Source organism: Prunus dulcis, chromosome 4 (assembly GCF_902201215.1).
Source record: "Prunus dulcis chromosome 4, ALMONDv2, whole genome shotgun sequence".
In the NCBI taxonomy this organism is placed as follows: domain Eukaryota; kingdom Viridiplantae; phylum Streptophyta; class Magnoliopsida; order Rosales; family Rosaceae; genus Prunus; species Prunus dulcis.
The window spans coordinates 14,101,096-14,119,276 of NC_047653.1; the positions used below are offsets into that span (position 1 = coordinate 14,101,096).

At 35.6% G+C, this 18,181-nt stretch overlaps 2 protein-coding genes across 3 annotated transcripts; both read left to right on the plus strand.

Annotated features, from left to right (window-relative positions):
* Positions 1 to 871: 871 nt before the first annotated feature.
* LOC117626563 (stigma-specific STIG1-like protein 1) lies at positions 872 to 1,363 on the plus strand. The gene has a single exon (XM_034358300.1). It carries the CDS (start codon positions 872 to 874, stop codon positions 1,361 to 1,363), a length of 492 nt encoding a protein of 163 aa, XP_034214191.1.
* Positions 1,364 to 15,943: 14,580 nt separating this feature from the next.
* On the plus strand, positions 15,944 to 17,803 carry LOC117626127 (cytochrome b561 and DOMON domain-containing protein At4g12980-like). 2 transcript variants are annotated; one of them, XM_034357777.1, is made up of 3 exons: positions 15,944 to 16,606; positions 16,698 to 16,952; positions 17,239 to 17,803. In XM_034357777.1, the coding sequence occupies exons 1-3, from the start codon at positions 15,950 to 15,952 to the stop codon at positions 17,623 to 17,625; spliced, it is 1,299 nt and encodes a 432-aa protein (XP_034213668.1). In that variant the 5' UTR covers positions 15,944 to 15,949; the 3' UTR covers positions 17,626 to 17,803. The 2 variants fall into 2 exon arrangements, with proteins under 2 accessions (XP_034213668.1, XP_034213669.1); XM_034357778.1 differs by lacking the exon at positions 16,698 to 16,952.
* The last annotated feature ends 378 nt before the right edge of the window (positions 17,804 to 18,181 follow it).

Below are 18,181 nucleotides of genomic sequence, written 5' to 3' on the forward strand. Positions count from 1 at the left end.
ATAAGCTGTGCACAGAGCACCCTACTTAGAGCTCAAGTATCGTTTAGAAAAGGACACGTCAGGTAGAAAAACGTTTTTTAAGGTCTGGGCGATCTGTTTGCTTCGTTGTGTAATAGCTTTTCATCAATGGCCAATCCCTTTGCTTCCTCTCACAGCATGCCTAAATTTCTTCAGGTTCGCCCATTTCGGCACATTTGATTCTCATATTTCGGGCACCCCATGGTCGGGATCAAGGGTAGTGAAATGTCAAAACTACCTTTTGACTTTATTGGTGCGACATTGGTATTGAGATCATTCAGATGCGAAGAACAATATGCTTCATGCTTGAATCACATTAGATCTAGCATCTATGGTTCATTCGTGTTACATTAATTATAGACCTTTTAGTTTTAATAAACAGATTAATAGGTGCAGACCGTTAGTCAAATTTGAATTCATATGAGAAAAATTTCTCCTTCAAATATCGCTCGTATTATAGATTAAAAATAAATAAATAAAGTAAATCATCTGTGATATAATATGATGGTAATTGGTCGAAGAGAAATTATCTTTTTGATATTACATGCATCATAGGGTCTTTGAAAATGGAGGGGTTGAGTTTGAGTGCCCATATCAATTAAGTTTCTTTAACAAGTAAGACTAATATACTATGCCCTATGGCCTAGAATTTGACCACACTCTTTGCGTCACATCCCAAATAACCACCAGCTTTTACCTACCACCTTCCCCGCGTCAACCCCTCGCTACTATAAAACCTGAGTTTTCCCCTCCTCCCATCAAATCAAACTCTCCACAGAATCCAACACCATCTCTCTCTCTCACCCAGACGGACACAAAAAAAACACACGAACACAAAGAGAGAGACAAAGCCATGAAGGTCATCAAGATTCTAGTGATCATAGCAACAACCATGGCTTTGTCCATCACTCTCACGACCGTGACAAGGGTTAGCCATCAAGAAGAAGAAGGCAAATCCCCTTTCACCGACTCATGGAAAGAGCAACCGTCGGCTGACGACGAAAACAAGTTGATACTGCCCTCCAAGAGGGTGAGTCGCTTCCTTTCTGAAAAGGATCTGGTAGCAAGAAGCCTTAAAGCAGCTTCCCAGTGCAAGAATGACTATGACACATGCTCCAACGTGCTGCCGGGCCATCGGAACTTCACCTGCTGCAACAAGAAGTGCGTGGATTTGTCCTCAAACAAGGAAAACTGTGGTGCATGCAAGAAGTGCTGCAAGTACACGGAGTCGTGTTGCAGAGGGCAGTGCGTGGACCTGAGTTCTGACAAGAGGCATTGTGGCCGGTGCGACCATCCCTGCAAGAATGGAACGTATTGCGTGTATGGTCTCTGTGATTATGCGTGATTAAGACGGTCCATTAAGGGATTGTGAGTGCTCCTGAGGTTCGTAATTTTATTGATTATGCAATAAAACAACCACAATAAGAAGAAGAAGGAAAAAGAAATCGGTGGTTCTCTCAAATAATTATGTAGTTATTACTACTTTTATTATTAATTATACAGTCCTCGAGTGCTTTTCTCTAAATGTTATGATCGATGTTATGATCTATATAAGAACTTGATTTATGAGTACGGAATCTGTATGAATCAATAACTTATAATTATTCAATACTTATACGTTTTTTGTCCGAGAGATATAGAGAGTCTGCATAGGGAGACCACTATAAATTATACTTTGTTCAATATAATATGGATATTGTTATAATGAGAGATTCCTTTGGTGCCCATTGTTTTATTTTATTTCATTTTTTACATAACAAAGAAATATTTAGTTAATAGGGTGACTTAGTTTTTGTTTCAACATAATTTCAAAACAATTCCCCAAAAATAATTAAAATACTTCACATGAACTAGCCAACAGTCACTTTTTTTTTTTTTTTTTCCTAGTACAAGCGGTTGGGGGGTTTGTTTACACAAATATTTTAGCTAGAAGAGATCAACCAACTGAGCTATACCCCACTGACAATCAATATTCATTTTAAAGATTGAATACTATTGCTCAACTATAGTTGTTTTTTACTTGTTTTTGTTTATCTATTAATAAAATACAATCGCTCTTTTTATTAAAAGATTTATTTATGTAATTATTTCTTATATTTAGTATTTAATTGTTCCAAGTAACACTGTAAGTTGCCGTTAATAGGACTGTAAAACATTAATCAATTTTTTTTAGTTCTCATGTTATCGGAGCAAATGCTTAACTATATACAACTAATTGTATGCAAGAACTACTCTCACATTAGACGGTTACGCCTCTCATGCGTCCACTGTAAGAAAACTCTTCTCCGGAGAGAAGTGGGATAATCCCAAACAAATTTATTCCTCAATCCCTAAAATTAGAATTATACTCCTTTTTTTTTATGGTTGCCATTATTTTAACTTACTAAAACTAATTTTTAAGTGGCATAGACTTTATTATCGTTGAAATAATCATTAATTTTCTTTATTTTAAAGGAGTATAAGCAGCATGTACATAGATGCCTCATTTGAGATCGAAGCAAGAACTTAAAAAAGTGCGGGCCAGTCAAAGGTCTGCCTCTATGCATGCGCTGCTCCTACTTTAATAATAGGCCATTTGTTTGATAAGTGATAACTTGATAAGCAAACAAAACAAGCAAGATCCAGCTTTGTAATTAGGTGATGAAATCATTGATTTCCTCAATTTGCGATTCTTCCTATAACACTCTGGTTGAAGCAAATGGCCATAACATTTTCCAGGAAAGTCGCTTTGTAAAGCACATGGCCTCATATATATAGCTTTTGTGTTTCCGCCAAAAATGGTGCTAGTTGTTGCGGATTCAGGATTTGGAAGTAGAGTAGGCGAAATTTGTAGGTTGTATGAATAGGTACGTCGATATGGAAAATTTCAAAAAATTAGGATATGTGTATAGCACCGATACGATGTGTGCTCTAGTGTACAAAAATTGGGCTCGGGTGTACAAAAAAATTGGGTGTCCAAATAATTTTGTCCAGTCCAAAATAATTATAGAGTCCAATACTACTCATATCTAATCATGTGACTCCCTGTCACTTTTATCCCTCTCTCCCCTCTCTCTCTCTCTCCCCCCTTTTTGTCTTTTTTCCATAAGCTTCTTGTTTCCTTCTCACTTTTTTTTTTTTTTTCTTTCTCTTCTTTCCTTTCTCTTTCCCTTGGTCTTGTTGCTTCATATCTACCTATTTTTATTTCCGACAATTTTTGGGTAGGCAGCATGGCTAGATCCCAGGGACAGATTCAGGAATCTTGACTCATAGAGTCATAGTGTGAAAGTTCAATTTTTTTTTTTAAAGATTAAAATAACATTGAAAATGAAACTATAGTACATTCATTCATAATTCATGTAAAAACAACATTACAAATTATTATTGGCCATAACGAGGTTCATATTTTGAAACGTAGCGGCAATGTAGGAGTTGGGGCTTAAAGACTTGGTGGGGGAGAGGGTTAAAGGTTTGAGGGTTGAGGAAATGGGGGTTTGGGAGTTCTCAACTTGGGAGGGATAATCTGTTCTTTTTTTTTTTTTTTTAAAGACCTGGACCAAAACGACGTCGTTTTGGCCAGGTCTTTTAAAAAAAAAAATTCGCTGGGTTGGTCCAAAATGATGCTATTTTGGCCAGCTTCTTTAAAAAAAAACAAAAAAAACAAAACCCCTGTTCAGCTTCTTCTTGCTCATATCTGCAACCTCCACCTTTAGGCATTCATGGGGTCACACACTCATTCAAAGGGACCTTTTACCTTGCCTTTATGGAGTCCATAGGGTCATTTTTCCCCATTGACCCCATTGTGGGTTCATCCCTGCGTGCCAGTGGGTGCTAGTGCCATATTTAACATAGAGAGATGCAGTTACATATGTTCTTCGTTTTTCTCCTTCCCAAATTAGACAAATGTGAGTGTGTTATTATTTAAACAATCTGAAATTTTTCTAAAGATTTGAAGTTTTGAAACTAAGATATATGGATTTTCCTAAATTTCAGCATTAGAATTCTTTTTGAAACCCTAATTTTCTAGCTAGAAGGGGGATGTTCGACCATTAATTGAGGATTAATTAGAGGAGTAACATGGATCGGACTTAAATGTCCACCCACGACATATGCAATGGGTACATACACAAATTGAGCAAGAAATGACCATGTGCTAGGCACGACCCATTCAAACGAACAATTTGGAAAATAGAAAGTATTGCAAGATTTGGCTTGAAGGCCAAGATAACATCTTAAGGATGAGTCGCTGATGGCCTAGGTCAAGACCCCTACAAATATGAAAAGCTTTAGCACATCAACTAACACACACAACTTCACAGAAGATTCCTAGGGGCCATTTAGGATTGCCTTTTTTGTCAAAAATTTATGTGTTTCGTAAAAATAAAATAGGGTTTCACTACTATATAATTATGGAAAACTACGACCCGTATTAGACGACCATAAAACTAAAAAGAGTCGTGTTTTAAAAAATCATAAAAAAACCATGACGGTTCCTTTTGGAACCGTCATTCTTTAAATGGCTCAGATAAAAATTACGACAATTTATTTCGAAAACTGTCATCCTTTAAAATGCACTGGAAAGGGAAGGGCACTGTGCACAAGCAGCGCGCTCTGGCCTATGCTGCGCCTTTTGGGGCATTTTATCAAGAAGGTTGTAGGCATCTTGCAGGGGTCAATTTCTTCCCCTCCTATAACAGAGTCCAGCGTTGCTGAAGTCAATTGACCACTCTTACTTCTCTGTGGATCCACCACTGACTCTGGCTTTATGCCAGTTTTATGCGTTATGCATGTTTGTGTTTTATTATTTTAATAGGCCTTTTGTGTTGCATTTGATTGAACTCATTTTTTATATATAGTTTCTCTATGATTTATGATGTAATTTCCATTGACTTTCTATTAATGAAACTTAATTCCAAAAAAATAAAATAAAAAATTCAATCAAATCGTTTTATACTATTGTGGCTACACCATAGCTTGTTTGTTTTGGTTGAATTACATATGTTATTCAAGGGTGGAACAACTATATAGGCTGCAGTATAGGCTACGGCCCATGGAGGTTTTTGGGGAAAAAGAAATCAAGCCTACATATTTGACTTATTTTAAATATAGCCTATTTGTGTCTTACATTCTTTGTATTTTCACATGAAATTAGCGAAATATTTGTTTCTAGCTACAACTTTAATCACTTCATTGGTTGGTGCTGCAAATTTATTTCCTCATGGGTTTTATAGCCCAAATTTCTTATTAATTATGTTCTACAATTTTGTGCGGTATTGAAACACTGTATTGTTGTTAATCGACGTATGCAACTGGTTCATATTTCAAATATATAATATATATTTTTTAATATACAAGTGATAGTTTAAACTACAAGAAGAAGGGGATTTCACACACACTAGTACTATCAAGGTGTCATGTGGGTTCGAACCTGAGATCACTGGTCTGCAAATCAAGCCCCTTTTTCACTAGACTAAACCCCATTGACTTCAAATATATATACTAATAACATGCGTTCACGTGTTATATTCGGTTCAATTTATTTGCAGTCTCTAGGGTTGATACAACTTTAAGTATCAATCATAAGGTAAATGATTGGCATTGGTGTTCATAGAATCATAAACTTTGAACTCTTAAGATAGTGGGAAAGGATTGACAAATAATAGAATATGAAACTGGAAACTGATTGATGAAAGGAATGATCATCATCAATCTCATTGTAATAAAGTTAACCACCACTTATAGGGATAACTTTGAAAGCAGAGTCGACATGGTAGCTTTGCTAGCTAGCAGCATATACAATGCATCATGCATGTTCTCTTAGTGGAATGGTACAAATTCAACGGCTGTTCTTTTTATAATAAGGTCCTCATGTCAAATTCAAATAGATACAAATTGGAAAGTGATAGCAAAAAGCAACGAGAAAATTAACATATATATTTTAAGGTCAATTATTGGTTCATTATAATTAGCGAGGTACGAAGTCAAAGCATAATCTCTGTTTCATCAAATGCTCCAGATGTCCAGAACTCATTGTAAATTTAGTTGTGAAAACTAAGAATATAAACAATGGCTTGATGCTTTGAGCACCAAAATGCAATCAAATTCAATCTTTGATCAGAGGGGTACGTGTCTATGTGAAACTATAAGAAATTGCTCCACTTTAGCCATGTGAATATTCTCCTCCAATATTCTAGGATTAACTCAGCGCACCTTCACCTCTATAATATTCTCCTCACCACCAACATTTGTCGCCTAATTTCATGCCAAAAGAAGTTTATATGCTAAAACTTTCTACCTCCATCTATCAGTATTTTTTTGCATAAATCATCTTTAAATGGTGATTTTGATTGTGAAAATAAATGCTCCCTAAACTGTCAATTTCAATAGAACTAATTTAGACTATAAGGTTTAGCGCTCCCGTCTTTTCATATGAATATCATTATTCAATGTTCGTCGTATTGCTATTTAGATGGTATTCAATCAAATGCAGCATGTTGCTATAAGGATTATGTTGACGAGTCCTTACTTAGTTAATTACGATTTTGGTTCCCAATTATAATAGGACTAAAAGGGAGTGAAGAGAATGTGTGTGTGAATTAGGTAGAGTACAAATATGGAGGAATTCTCCTTCACTTCGTTTGACAGATTATGATTTGGGTTTTCTTTTTTTTTCTTTTTTTCTTTTTGTAAAAATTAAAATTGTTTTGGTTGGAGTATGATCAAACTAGAAGGATTCATCTGGCAGCAAAATTAAGTTAGGCCTTTTGCCATTACTGCTTGCCGTTATCACGAGCACATGTTTCCAACATAACTAAAAATTTCTTTGGAAAATATGATATAAAATTAATATTTTGCTTGCTTGCTTGCAATTGCATACAATTTCAAGAATTTCAATTAGACGTTCAAGAAAAACAAAAAACAAAAGAATCAAAATATTACTATGCATAGTTGCATAGGCCAAATGCACAAAACCCCCCATCTTTGCACCTATTGTTGCAGCCACCACAATGCCCCTTATTGAAAGATGGATTTACACATTTTCCCTTGCAGCATATCTCATTGTACCTACACTTCTTTCCACATCTTCCACAGTTGAGGCGGTCCGTCAACACATTAACACACTTCTTCTTGCAGCAAGAAGGCCCTGGGCTTCCCTTAGCACGGCATATCCCAGGTAACTTGTTACAAGTCAATCGCAGCCGGCGATTGCGCAAGAGAGAGCGGCCATTTCCATGTAAGGTTGAAGATTGTTCTTCAGTTTCGTTTACCAGAGAGTTCAAAGAATCATTAATATTGGTTTCATGTTCTTCCTCCTCTGCATTGGGGTTTGCCTCAATGTTGGTTAGAACAAGAGCCAAGAGGAGAAGAAATATCAAGAAATGCTGTATCAGCTTCATGGAGAAAGAATGTGTAATGAGAGGGTTTCTAGGGAGAGGTTTTGTGTTGTTGAAGGGAAACAGGCTTAGATGGGACTTGGGAAGAATGAATGGTTGATTAAGGGTGACAATGGAGGTGGGTTTTTATAGGAAGGCTGGCATGCAGATTTTTCCTTTTGAGCTTAGTGGAGTGGTCTACATACCAATAAAAAACTAAATTTGGATCATGAAAATTGAGCCAAAAGTTAGGTCGTCATTCGAATGTCAAACAAGTTGAAGGAACGCGGCGGAGAGGAGGAAGCTGACTTATGGGGATTGAAAAAGTGCAATTTAAATATATTGAAATAGGTGGGTTTTATTAATGCATCAAAATAACCCTTTCTTTTCTCAATCCTAACGAAAACACTTCGATACGTCGACTGAATGGTGAAAGTGGGTGTCATTTTTATTTTCCTCATCGGTTTTACAGCCCAAATTTCTTATTAATTATGTTATACAAATTTGTGTGGTATGGGCGTGTCCAATATAGGTCCCTATAATTTTTATTTTCTAGATATATACCCATCATTTTATAAATCTATGTGTAAAACTCAGTTTCAAACTTAAATGACCAGTAGGATATTAGAGGTCATAGTATTCTTATGTTTTTACATCGTTGCCATTAGACTTCATATTTTATTTATAATTTATTCCAATCATTTTATTAACTGTCATAATTGTAATTAAAACTCTGTATTAATAGCATGTCAATCACCCCATTTCTATTGGTTACATTCCCTCAAACATATCACCCTCAAAAATTGCAAACCAAAAAATAAATATGTAAATTACATATCCAATAATGTACATATGAAAATATAAATATAAATAAATACGTATAAAAATATGGGTATATTATTTACCCCAAAAAAAAAAAAAACTAGGTCAGTTACTTTGTAATTGAAATTTTCGTACATTTTTCATAAATTAAAAATAGGTGCACAATAATTTATAGAAAATTGGTACGTTGAATAATTGAAATTTATGCACATTTTTTTATAAGAATAATGCTACTCTTATCACATTTGTATACCACATCCTTATACCATCTTATGTGACAGCTGAGGTGGACAGCCACGTCAATTGAAATTATTTAATATTTTCTTTTCTTTTATGATTTATTCCAGTATTTATTTTTCTAATTGTCTTAATTAAAATACACTTCATTGATTTAATTGATTTGACATATAATATGGATATGCCACATCATGTGGTATAGAAATGTGGGATAAAAATGTGATAAGTGTACCATTACTCTTTTTTAAATTAAAAATAGGTACATTATTTAGAAAAAAAAAATAAGTTCATTATACTAAGTAGTTTTTTTTACTAGGTATACATTATTAGAGGAAAAAAAAAAGGTACTTTAGAGAAAAAAAAAATAGGCTCATCTAAAAAAAACATCATAAAATAAAAAATAAATAGATTATCAAATTATTTTTCATAAAACAAGTAATAGGTACATTATTTAGAGAAAAAAAATAGATACAAAATTTAGCAAACAAATAAGTTCATTATATTAGGTAAATTGTTTTACTAGGTACATTATTTTTTGGAGGACCTCTCCTATTGAAATGGGTGATAGCATATTAAACTCACACACACAACACGAATGCTAGGACTCGAACCTAGGACTTTGCCCGAGGAAGTAAATACTCCAAACCACTACAATAGTGGGTCCTTTGCAAAAAAAAATAGGTTCATTTTTTAAAAAAAAAATTCATAAAACAAATAATAAAAAGATGATCAAATTATTTTTCATAGAACAAGTAATAGGTGCTTTATTTAGAGAAAAAAAATGTACATTATTTAGAGAAAAAAAATAAGTACATTATTTAGAGAAAACATAGGTTCATATAAAAAATGTATTTCAAAAAATAAAAAATAAATAGATTATCAAATCATTTTTCAACATAATTAGAATGTACACTATTATTCATTAAACTATAATAAAATAGATTAGTAGTGGTATAATTCATAAAAGGAAAACAACATAATTTTTTTATTAAATAAACCGAAACATTAATCACCTATAGATTACTAATACGTTAATGTTGAATTTAATATTTAATTTCAAATAAGTTTCTAAATTAATTCCTACATCCACTACAACCATTTGGAGATCTTTCCAAACTCAATGTGTGTCATTAGTTACCCATCCATAACACATTAACTTATAAATAAGGGTAGTTTTGGAATCCTAAAACTATAATAAATCATATTTTAGGTTATATTAGGTAACTTACTTAGTTGGATCCTAGTCATCGGGTATTATTTGAAAAAATTGGGTATTTTAAGTAGAAAAATAAGGGGAAGGGTTGTAGGTGATTTAAAATGAATTTTATGGGTCTAAGCTTAATATACTATTGTAGGGCATGTATTATTTATAAATTAGGCACAAAGACCTTCAGCCACAAGAGCAAATACAAATGTCCATAAAGGAGTAATACAAATATGAAAGTATAGTAACCACATATGGTTAATCCAAATATAGGTCACAAAAGGCCAGACAAATTTCAGCATAAAAGTCGCATGCCTGAACAAACCGGACATAAATCGCAGTGCCCAAATCTACCAATACAACTACAACTCTTAACTCTCACAAGTACAAAATACAAGTAAATACTAGAAAATAATTAAACACCCAACTCACAAGGAGTCGATGCAATTATTATAAAAAAGAAAACTGCAAACAAACAACCAAAAACCAACCGAACCACTACCACCGTTGTTGCCACCACCACTAACACCACAACTGTCGTTGATGCCTTGAAGACACAGAACACAACTAAGATTTCAGCCCATCACACCCTACAACAAAACACCAACTAACAATTGAATTCTTGTGTATTGATCTATGTAGAGATTACAGCATTTATATTTGTACAATGGAAAATGGAAATAGCCATAAATGATAATGTAGGGGTTTTTTTTTTCCAGCAGCTGTAGATGGGTTGGGCTGTCGTAAAGGGCAGATGGATGAAATTATCCCTTGTGCCTGAGTTCAAAAATCAAACCTCAAAAATGCTTCGAAAGGACAGAGAAGCCTTAAGAAGCACCTTGGTTACCTTCACCAATGAAAATAACAACAACTTACAGATAAATTTTTTAGCTTGGCATGTGAGCAAAATTGTCATGAGTTTAGCACTGAAGATAAAACTAAGTGTTCCCGGGGGGGAAGGGAAGTGGTATTAATGTAGGAGATGAAGAGTTTGCAGATAGGTTTGGCTGAGAATAAGGAAAAAGAAAGGAACGGGTGGCTTGAGTATTATTTCCGGTAGCTTGACAGTGACTCTGTCAAATGCTAGAGCAGCCTGTCAGAAGGAGGAAAAATGGGGTGGAGGATGAATAGAGCACAAATTTGTTAGGTGTTGCAGGTGAGAGAGGAAGCTTGCTCTCTCAAGTGGGTTGTGTTTGGTTGGGTAGAAGAGGCCCCTTTTATAACCGCTAGAAGCCATCTTTTTTCAAGAAACCCAAATGGTTTCTATCCAATTTGGCCAAGCTTTTCCTTCCTTTCTCCTCCCCTTATTTGACTTATCTTATTCTAGCAAAATCTTCTCTGTCCAATCTCACAAAATCAGGGATTTTTGGGAGCTCAATTTTCTTTCCCGCAGCTGCCTCTATTTCCAGCCATCTCTTTCTTTTCTTTTCTTCCTTCTTCCATGGTCAGGTCTGATGAGGGAAAGAGAATGGGTATGCATGCTGGTTCAAAAGGCGATTCCTCTCCTAGTAGGCTGCGCGCCAATTTCCTTTGGTCCCTTGGGTGTCTTTTGCTTGAAACTTGCTCATTTCCCATGTGTTTGAACCTCCCAGCAGCTTTGTATAATGGACCTTCAGACTTCCCCCTTCGTGGCTTTTATTTTTCCAGCCAAGTGCTGGGGCTTTTGTAGCTAATTATGATAATTGTATGGGCAAAGGTGATTCATTAAGTAAGTGGGCTTTCTTTATCAAACGTTTGGGCTTTTTGGTTGAGTAAATAGACTATATTGGTTGGGCTATTTTTGTTAGGAGTGATGGGCTATTCTTTTCTCTCTTGTGCTCACCCACATGTTTGGGCCTATGAAATGGGCTTGAGTCCCGAGGCTTCTAAGCAACCCGGGACTTCCATTTCTCGGCCCATCAATGGGCCTCATGACAATTTATTACCATCCATATCACAACCCACTCAAACAAGCCCTGGGTATTTGAGTGGCTTGGGGCCCACTTAAGCTTGTAGCGTGATTGGGTGCGGAATAATAATTCCTTGCTTGGCGTGGCATGTCGCTTGTCGTGCTTCAATTTTATCGTCTTTGAAGAGGGACACGGTGCTTAGTTTAGCATGGACTTGTATTTTATAATATTATCTCAGTCATTGGCATGACAAATTATTTATTTAGCATGTCATGTGGACTATGACTTGTATATGACAAGCCTTCGTCTACTTCGATATGTGACTTTTTTTAATACAGTATCATATTGGGCCGGAAACTTATTTGGACCTAACCATGAACTTTTTTAAGCCTCAACAGATAATAACTGCAAATATTTGCACAGCAAGTCAACTATGGAAAGGGAGAAGAATGTGATCTTGAATCTTCTCCCTTGATGAGCGCAGGTGCGTTTACAAATGGGTTTTTTCTTTTTATAAGGTCCTCATTTCAAATTAAAATAGATACAAATTGGAAAATGATATGAAAAGCAACGAGAAAATTAACATATATATTTTAAGGTCAATTATTAGTTAATTATAATTAGCGAGATACGAAGTCAAAGCATAATCTCTGTTTCATCAAATGCTCCAGATGTCCAGAACTCATTGTAAATTTAGTTGTGAAAACTAAGAATATAAACAATGGCTTGATGCTTTGAGCACCAAAATGCAATCAAATTCAATCTTTGATCAGAGGGGTACGTGTCTACGTGAAACTATAAGAAATGGCTCCACTAATTAGCCATGTGAATAACATCCCTATTCTCCTCCAATATTCTAGGATTAACTCAGCCCACCTTCCTTCTATAATATTCCTCACCACCAACCATTGGTCGAATTTCATGCCAAAAGTTTATTTGTATTTTTTTAAGCTTATGAATTTAAGACTATAAGGTTTAGCGCTCTCGTCTTTTCATATAAATATTATTGTTCAATGTCCGTTGTACTGCTACTTGGATGGTATTCAATTAAATGCAACACGTTGCTATAAGGATTATGATTTTGTTTTTTCATAAAAATTAAAATTGCTTTGGTTGGAGTATGACCAAACTAGAAGGATTTATCTGGCAGCAAAAAATTAAGTTAGGCCTTTTGCCGTTACTGCTTGCGGCGGCCATGAGCACATGTTTTCAACATAACTAAAAATTTCTTTGGAATTATGATATATAAAATTAATATTTTGTTTGCGTGCTTGTAATTGCATACAATTTCAAGAATTTGAATTAAACGAGAACCAAAAACAAAAGAATCAAAATATTACTATGCATAGTTGCATAGGCCAAATGCACAAAACCCCCCATCTTTGCACCTATTTTTGCAGCCACCACAATGCCCCTTGTTGAAAGATGGATTTACACATTTTCCCTTGCAGCATATCTCATTGTACCTACACTTCTTTCCACATCTTCCACAGTTGAGGCGGTCTGTCAACACATTAACACACTTCTTCTTGCAGCAAGAAGGCCCCGGGCTTCCCTTAGCACGGCATATCCTGGGGAACTTGTTACATGTCAATCGCCGCCGGCGTTTGCTCAAGAGAGAACGGCCAATTCCATGTAAGGTTGAAGATTGTTCTTCAGTTTCGTTTACCAGAGAGTTCAAAGAATCATTAATATTGGTTTCATGTTCTTCCTCCTCTGCATTGGGGTTTGCTTCAATGTTGGTTATAACAAGAGCCAAGAGGAGAAGAATTATCAAGAAATGCTGTATCAGTTTCATGGAGAAAGAATGTGTAATGAAAGGGTTTCTAGGGAGAGGTTTTGTGTTGTTGGAAGGGAAACAGGCTTAGATGGGACTTGGGAGGAATGAATGGTTGATTAAGGGTGACAATGGAGGTGGGTTTTTATAGGAAGGCTGGCGTGCAGATTTTTCCTCTTGAGCTTAGTGGAGTGGTCTACATACCAATAAAAAACTAAATTTGGATCATGAAAATGAGCCAAAAGTTAAGTCGTCATTCGAATGTCAAACAAGTTGAAGGAACGTGGCGAAGAGGAGGAAGCTGACTTATGGGGATGGAAATAGTGCAATTAAAATATATTGAAATAGGTGGTTTTCTTAATGCATCAAAATAACCCTTTCTTTTTTTACCAACAAGAAATGGGTGATTTGAATTTTGGATATCTTTCAATTTTAGGATGATGAATATTTTCTAAATTTTAGTTATAAAATATGATAAGGTAAAATGACAATATCTTAAGTAACGGGAGGGATTTGAACTCGAATGTAGAATGGGAGTACATTCATTTTAGCCAATTTAGCTAAGCCCATGTATGTCACTTTGAACATATTTTGTATAAGTAAATAGTTATTTAGTAGTCTTTATTTGGATTTATCATGGTTTAGTATAGTTTACGTGAAATTCTTAGTTTAGAATACCCTTTTACGCTTAGAAATTTAAGATTTAAGTTTCAAGTTATTCGCGGATCCCTCTAAGCCATAAACATGCATGATCTTAAAGAAAGTAGGCAAATTAGTGTAATATTTTCATTAAGTTACATTTCGAATTTATTTGGGTTAGTATATATATAGGGTATAATTTAAAAGTGAAAAAGGATTCAATGTTTCTAGCTATGACTAAATTATGATACTCCAGAGACTGTGCTAGCGTATGGCGTCCCCTTTCTTGAATCTGATAAATTAACCCCAAAATAACCTCATAAAACAAATGAACTATTACGTACGGTCTTACATTATTTAACATTCAAAATTGTACGATAAAGTCTGAGTAAATATATCGTTAGTATTGAGATTTTTTTGTTGGTCAAGATTTTGTATTGAGATTAATGTGAACTGTGCAGCTCTTTATAGAGTAGATGGATAGACTTTTTTGTTCTAACGGATTCTGGCCATAATCCACAAAAATATAAGCCAATGTGATCTACTACTTTAGAATTGTAGACAATGACACTTTTAAGATTTCTTCTATTTTTAGGTAGTGCTGACTCCTGCTAAGTCTGCCCCCGCCAACCCACCCACCATAAGTGGGCGAGTCTAATGTCCTCCAAAGTTGATTTGGTCTCATAGACATGTACCATCCTTCATCCTTAATAGAAACATGCACAAAGGTCAAACAACTTGTAAAAGCGTGCTGATTTGGTGTACTGAATTCATAAAATTAGAATATTTGTATCGAAGTAAGAAGTTTGTAACTCAAATTATTAAGAGTATTTACTCATGCACCCGAAGTCTTAGGTTCAATTTCCTCTATCCCCAATATCACATGTACAAAAATAAATAAATAAATTATGCATATTGGGTCATTATTCTACCATTTATGATTTAGATAGTCTAGGTACGTAATAATAATAAAAATAATATGGTTTGCATGAATTTAATACATCACATATGTATTATATAAAAATAACCAAAGTAATTAAAGACTGGGGTCATAAAACCTTGGGAGAAAGAAAAGTTGAAGGGTGTAAAGCAAAGGTGAAGAGAATTTCTTAGTCCGTTGGGTTAAGTATATTGGGAAACACATGAAACACGAGCTCCTCTTATTTGATTTTCTTTATCTTATGTTCCCGAACTTGCATGGTGAAAGCATAGACAACACCTTATGGTCCTTAGCTCTATACATATTTTTATATATATTTGTTCTCTTGATCACACCTGGATGTCTCCAACTTTTGGCAAATTTATTAATGTTAATTAAACTAGAGCTAGGAAGGTTCTGTATATACACTTGTCGTGTGGTGGTTAGCTATTAATCACTAGAATTAAGTAATTTTTAGATGTTCTGGATATATCACGTGGCTAGTGTATCATCTAATAGACTTACGATACGTGAGATATTTCTAATGGAGCCAGCCACATGTCATAAAAAGCAATGTAGTAAGTTAGAGAATAATTCAACATATTATATGTGTATTGGATGATACATCAACCACGTGCTGTATCCGGAACAATTAAAAATTTCCACTTGCACTTTGCACAACATCTTCATTAACCATTCCCTTCTTGGGTTTTATTTCATCCAAACTTCACCATGAAGGCCTCACAAGAACATTTCTTGAAGCATTTGGCAAGCAACAACAAGATGAAATGTATAATTTTCACTTTCATTGGAGAGAATAAGGAATCTGATTTATACACAACCTGTCTTTCCTAAAGCCAGCAGAAAAGCTGCTGGGCTACTTATGAAGGTATCTATTTCTCCCATAGAAAAAGCACCATGTGAGATGTGACCCAACAAGCAGTAAAAAGTGAGTAAATTTAAAAGGCTATGCTTAACTTCTTCCTTAATCTTACCCAATATTTTAATAAAAAATAAACATGCGTACATCTCATAACAACCTAAGTACATATACCATAAACTGAAACTCTGAAATTAGTACATTTGTCAGACATGTTGGGCACTACCAAATCTTTAATTCTCATAACATTGACCATTTCGTCCTTTCTCTTCACAATTTCTGAGCAATATTCCAATTGCAGCCCGATCAATCCCATGAAAATTACCAACTGCAAGAAACTAATCACTCTGGGAGCTGAATTTGGGTGGAATATTCACAGCAACAACCAAATTGACATCTTGTTCAGCATTAAAATTTCTGGTGATCAGAGAGCAAAATGGCTTGCCTGGGGTGTGAACCCAGATCCACACCGGCCGAAGATGGTCGGGACCAGGGCTATTATAGGCATTTCACAGCCCAATGGGACTTTGGCAGTCAGGAAGTACAACATCACCAGTGATACAAGGCTGGGTTGTAGGCTGCAGCCTTCACAAGATTTTGATGATGTTATCGTCAAAACCATGGAAGGTCATGTGCAGGCTGATAAATACATGTCAATATTTGCAACCTTAATTTTGCCTCCTGATCCAGCTGCATATAACATTTCAAAGCTGAACCATGTGTGGCAAGTTGGGTTTGAAGCTGATGATGTTCATCTGGAGCCTAAGATGCATTCCACTGCTCTCCAGAATGTGGACAGCACAGAAACTCTGAACTTGACCTCTGCCCGCGGTATTAGCATAGGACATCGCCGGCACCACCTCAGAAAGGTAAGATATGACAACTTAGACTGAGATCATTCACCGTTTTACTAATTTTTCTTCTTTTTTTATCAACAACTTTTTGTTTGCTTGGTAATAGGTGCATGGGATTCTGAATATTGTGGGGTGGGGAACACTGTTGCCATTGGGAGTGATTATAGCAAGGTACTACAGAAGATATCCTTTTCATTGTCAAAAATGGGATGTCCTTCACATCTCCTGCCAGATTGTTGGTTACAGCCTTGGCACAGCTGGTTGGGCAATCGGGCTATGGCTTGGACATGCTTCCAGACACTATAGCTTCCCCACTCACCGAATTCTCGCCATGTTCATATTTGCATTCACCACATTACAAGTATAATTACCACTCCTCTCTCTCTCTCTCTCTCTCTCTCTCTCTCTCTCTCTTTTCCACTGCGTCTTCAATCCGTCACATGATGGCCTAGCATCTTTTTTGTGCACGTAAAACTGTTCGTATTACATGACAGTGCTAAATGACAGAATAATTTATTTAAAAGACGACATTTGTTTGAAGTTTAATCTTAATATTTTATTTCTTGACACATATCATCTCTATAACGTTGTTCCGTACAAAACATTCGTCTTCTTGGTGAAGCTTGACATGGTTTTATGTATTGTAGATGCTTGCCTTGCGTTTAAGGCCCACCTCAAGTGATGACTACCGCAAGTACTGGGACATGTACCATCATTTTCTAGGGTATGCACTGCTGGCTGCGATCTCAGTGAACATATTCAATGGCATTGCCATCTTGAAGCCAGATAAAACCTGGCTATGGGCTTACATCGGGGTCCTTTCTGTATTTGCTTTCATTGCGTTGGGTATGGAGATTTTTACTTGGGCTAAGTTCATATTTACATCACGAAAAAATAGAGCACCCACCGCAGCAGTATCTGCGGATAATAATGCAGAAGCACCTCAAGCGTGGCAGGGCCCAGGCCCACAATCAGAGGGCCCAGGTCCACAATCAGAGGGCCCACAAGCAAATAAAACTAGGATTGCCAATTAATAGCGCCGAGATTCTTGTTTTGTTTTGTTTTTTTGTTTTTGGTTAGATTATACGGCCAAGTGTGAAGACGCATGAATTTTAGTTCACATGTACTCTTGTTAATTGCTTGTTAACTAGTCTATGTTTGTCCTCTCTTTTTTGATTCCATGTTCCAATCTAGCTTGGACTTTGGAATTAAAGATTGGCTAAGATCATACTTGATCTTGATGTACTTCTTGAGCAATTCCTATTTTAGGTTTTTTGGTTTTGACTTGATTGTCAGAAACTTCACGTTGCCAATTAAATTAGTTTATCTTGCTATATCTTTAATGTTGTCTCATGATCCGAACTTGTTCATAGGTTAAATCTCATCTTAAATGTCATCCTTGAAAAAAAATTAATTGAATTGAAAATCATTTAGGTTCTTTAAAAATCTTCTAGTTAAAGAAGATTAGTGCATATTCTTAGTTGGTGGCAGAAAAAAAAAATCAATTGAATTGAAAATCAGTTACACCCTTTAAATGTGATTGTTCCTTGGTAACAAACGCCCTAGCTAAGGAATCTAGGGATAGCAAAA

Excerpts from the sequence above, each read along its gene's own strand:
- LOC117626563 (XM_034358300.1), top strand. The coding sequence starts at position 872 with ATGAAGGTCATCAAGATTCTAGTGATCATAGCAACAACCATGGCTTTG.
- LOC117626127 (XM_034357777.1), top strand. The coding sequence starts at position 15,950 with ATGTTGGGCACTACCAAATCTTTAATTCTCATAACATTGACCATTTCG. Across the intron at positions 16,607-16,697 it reads GCCGGCACCACCTCAGAAAG|GTGCATGGGATTCTGAATAT; the intron begins GTAAGATATGAC and ends GCTTGGTAATAG. Across the intron at positions 16,953-17,238 it reads TTGCATTCACCACATTACAA|ATGCTTGCCTTGCGTTTAAG; the intron begins GTATAATTACCA and ends TATGTATTGTAG.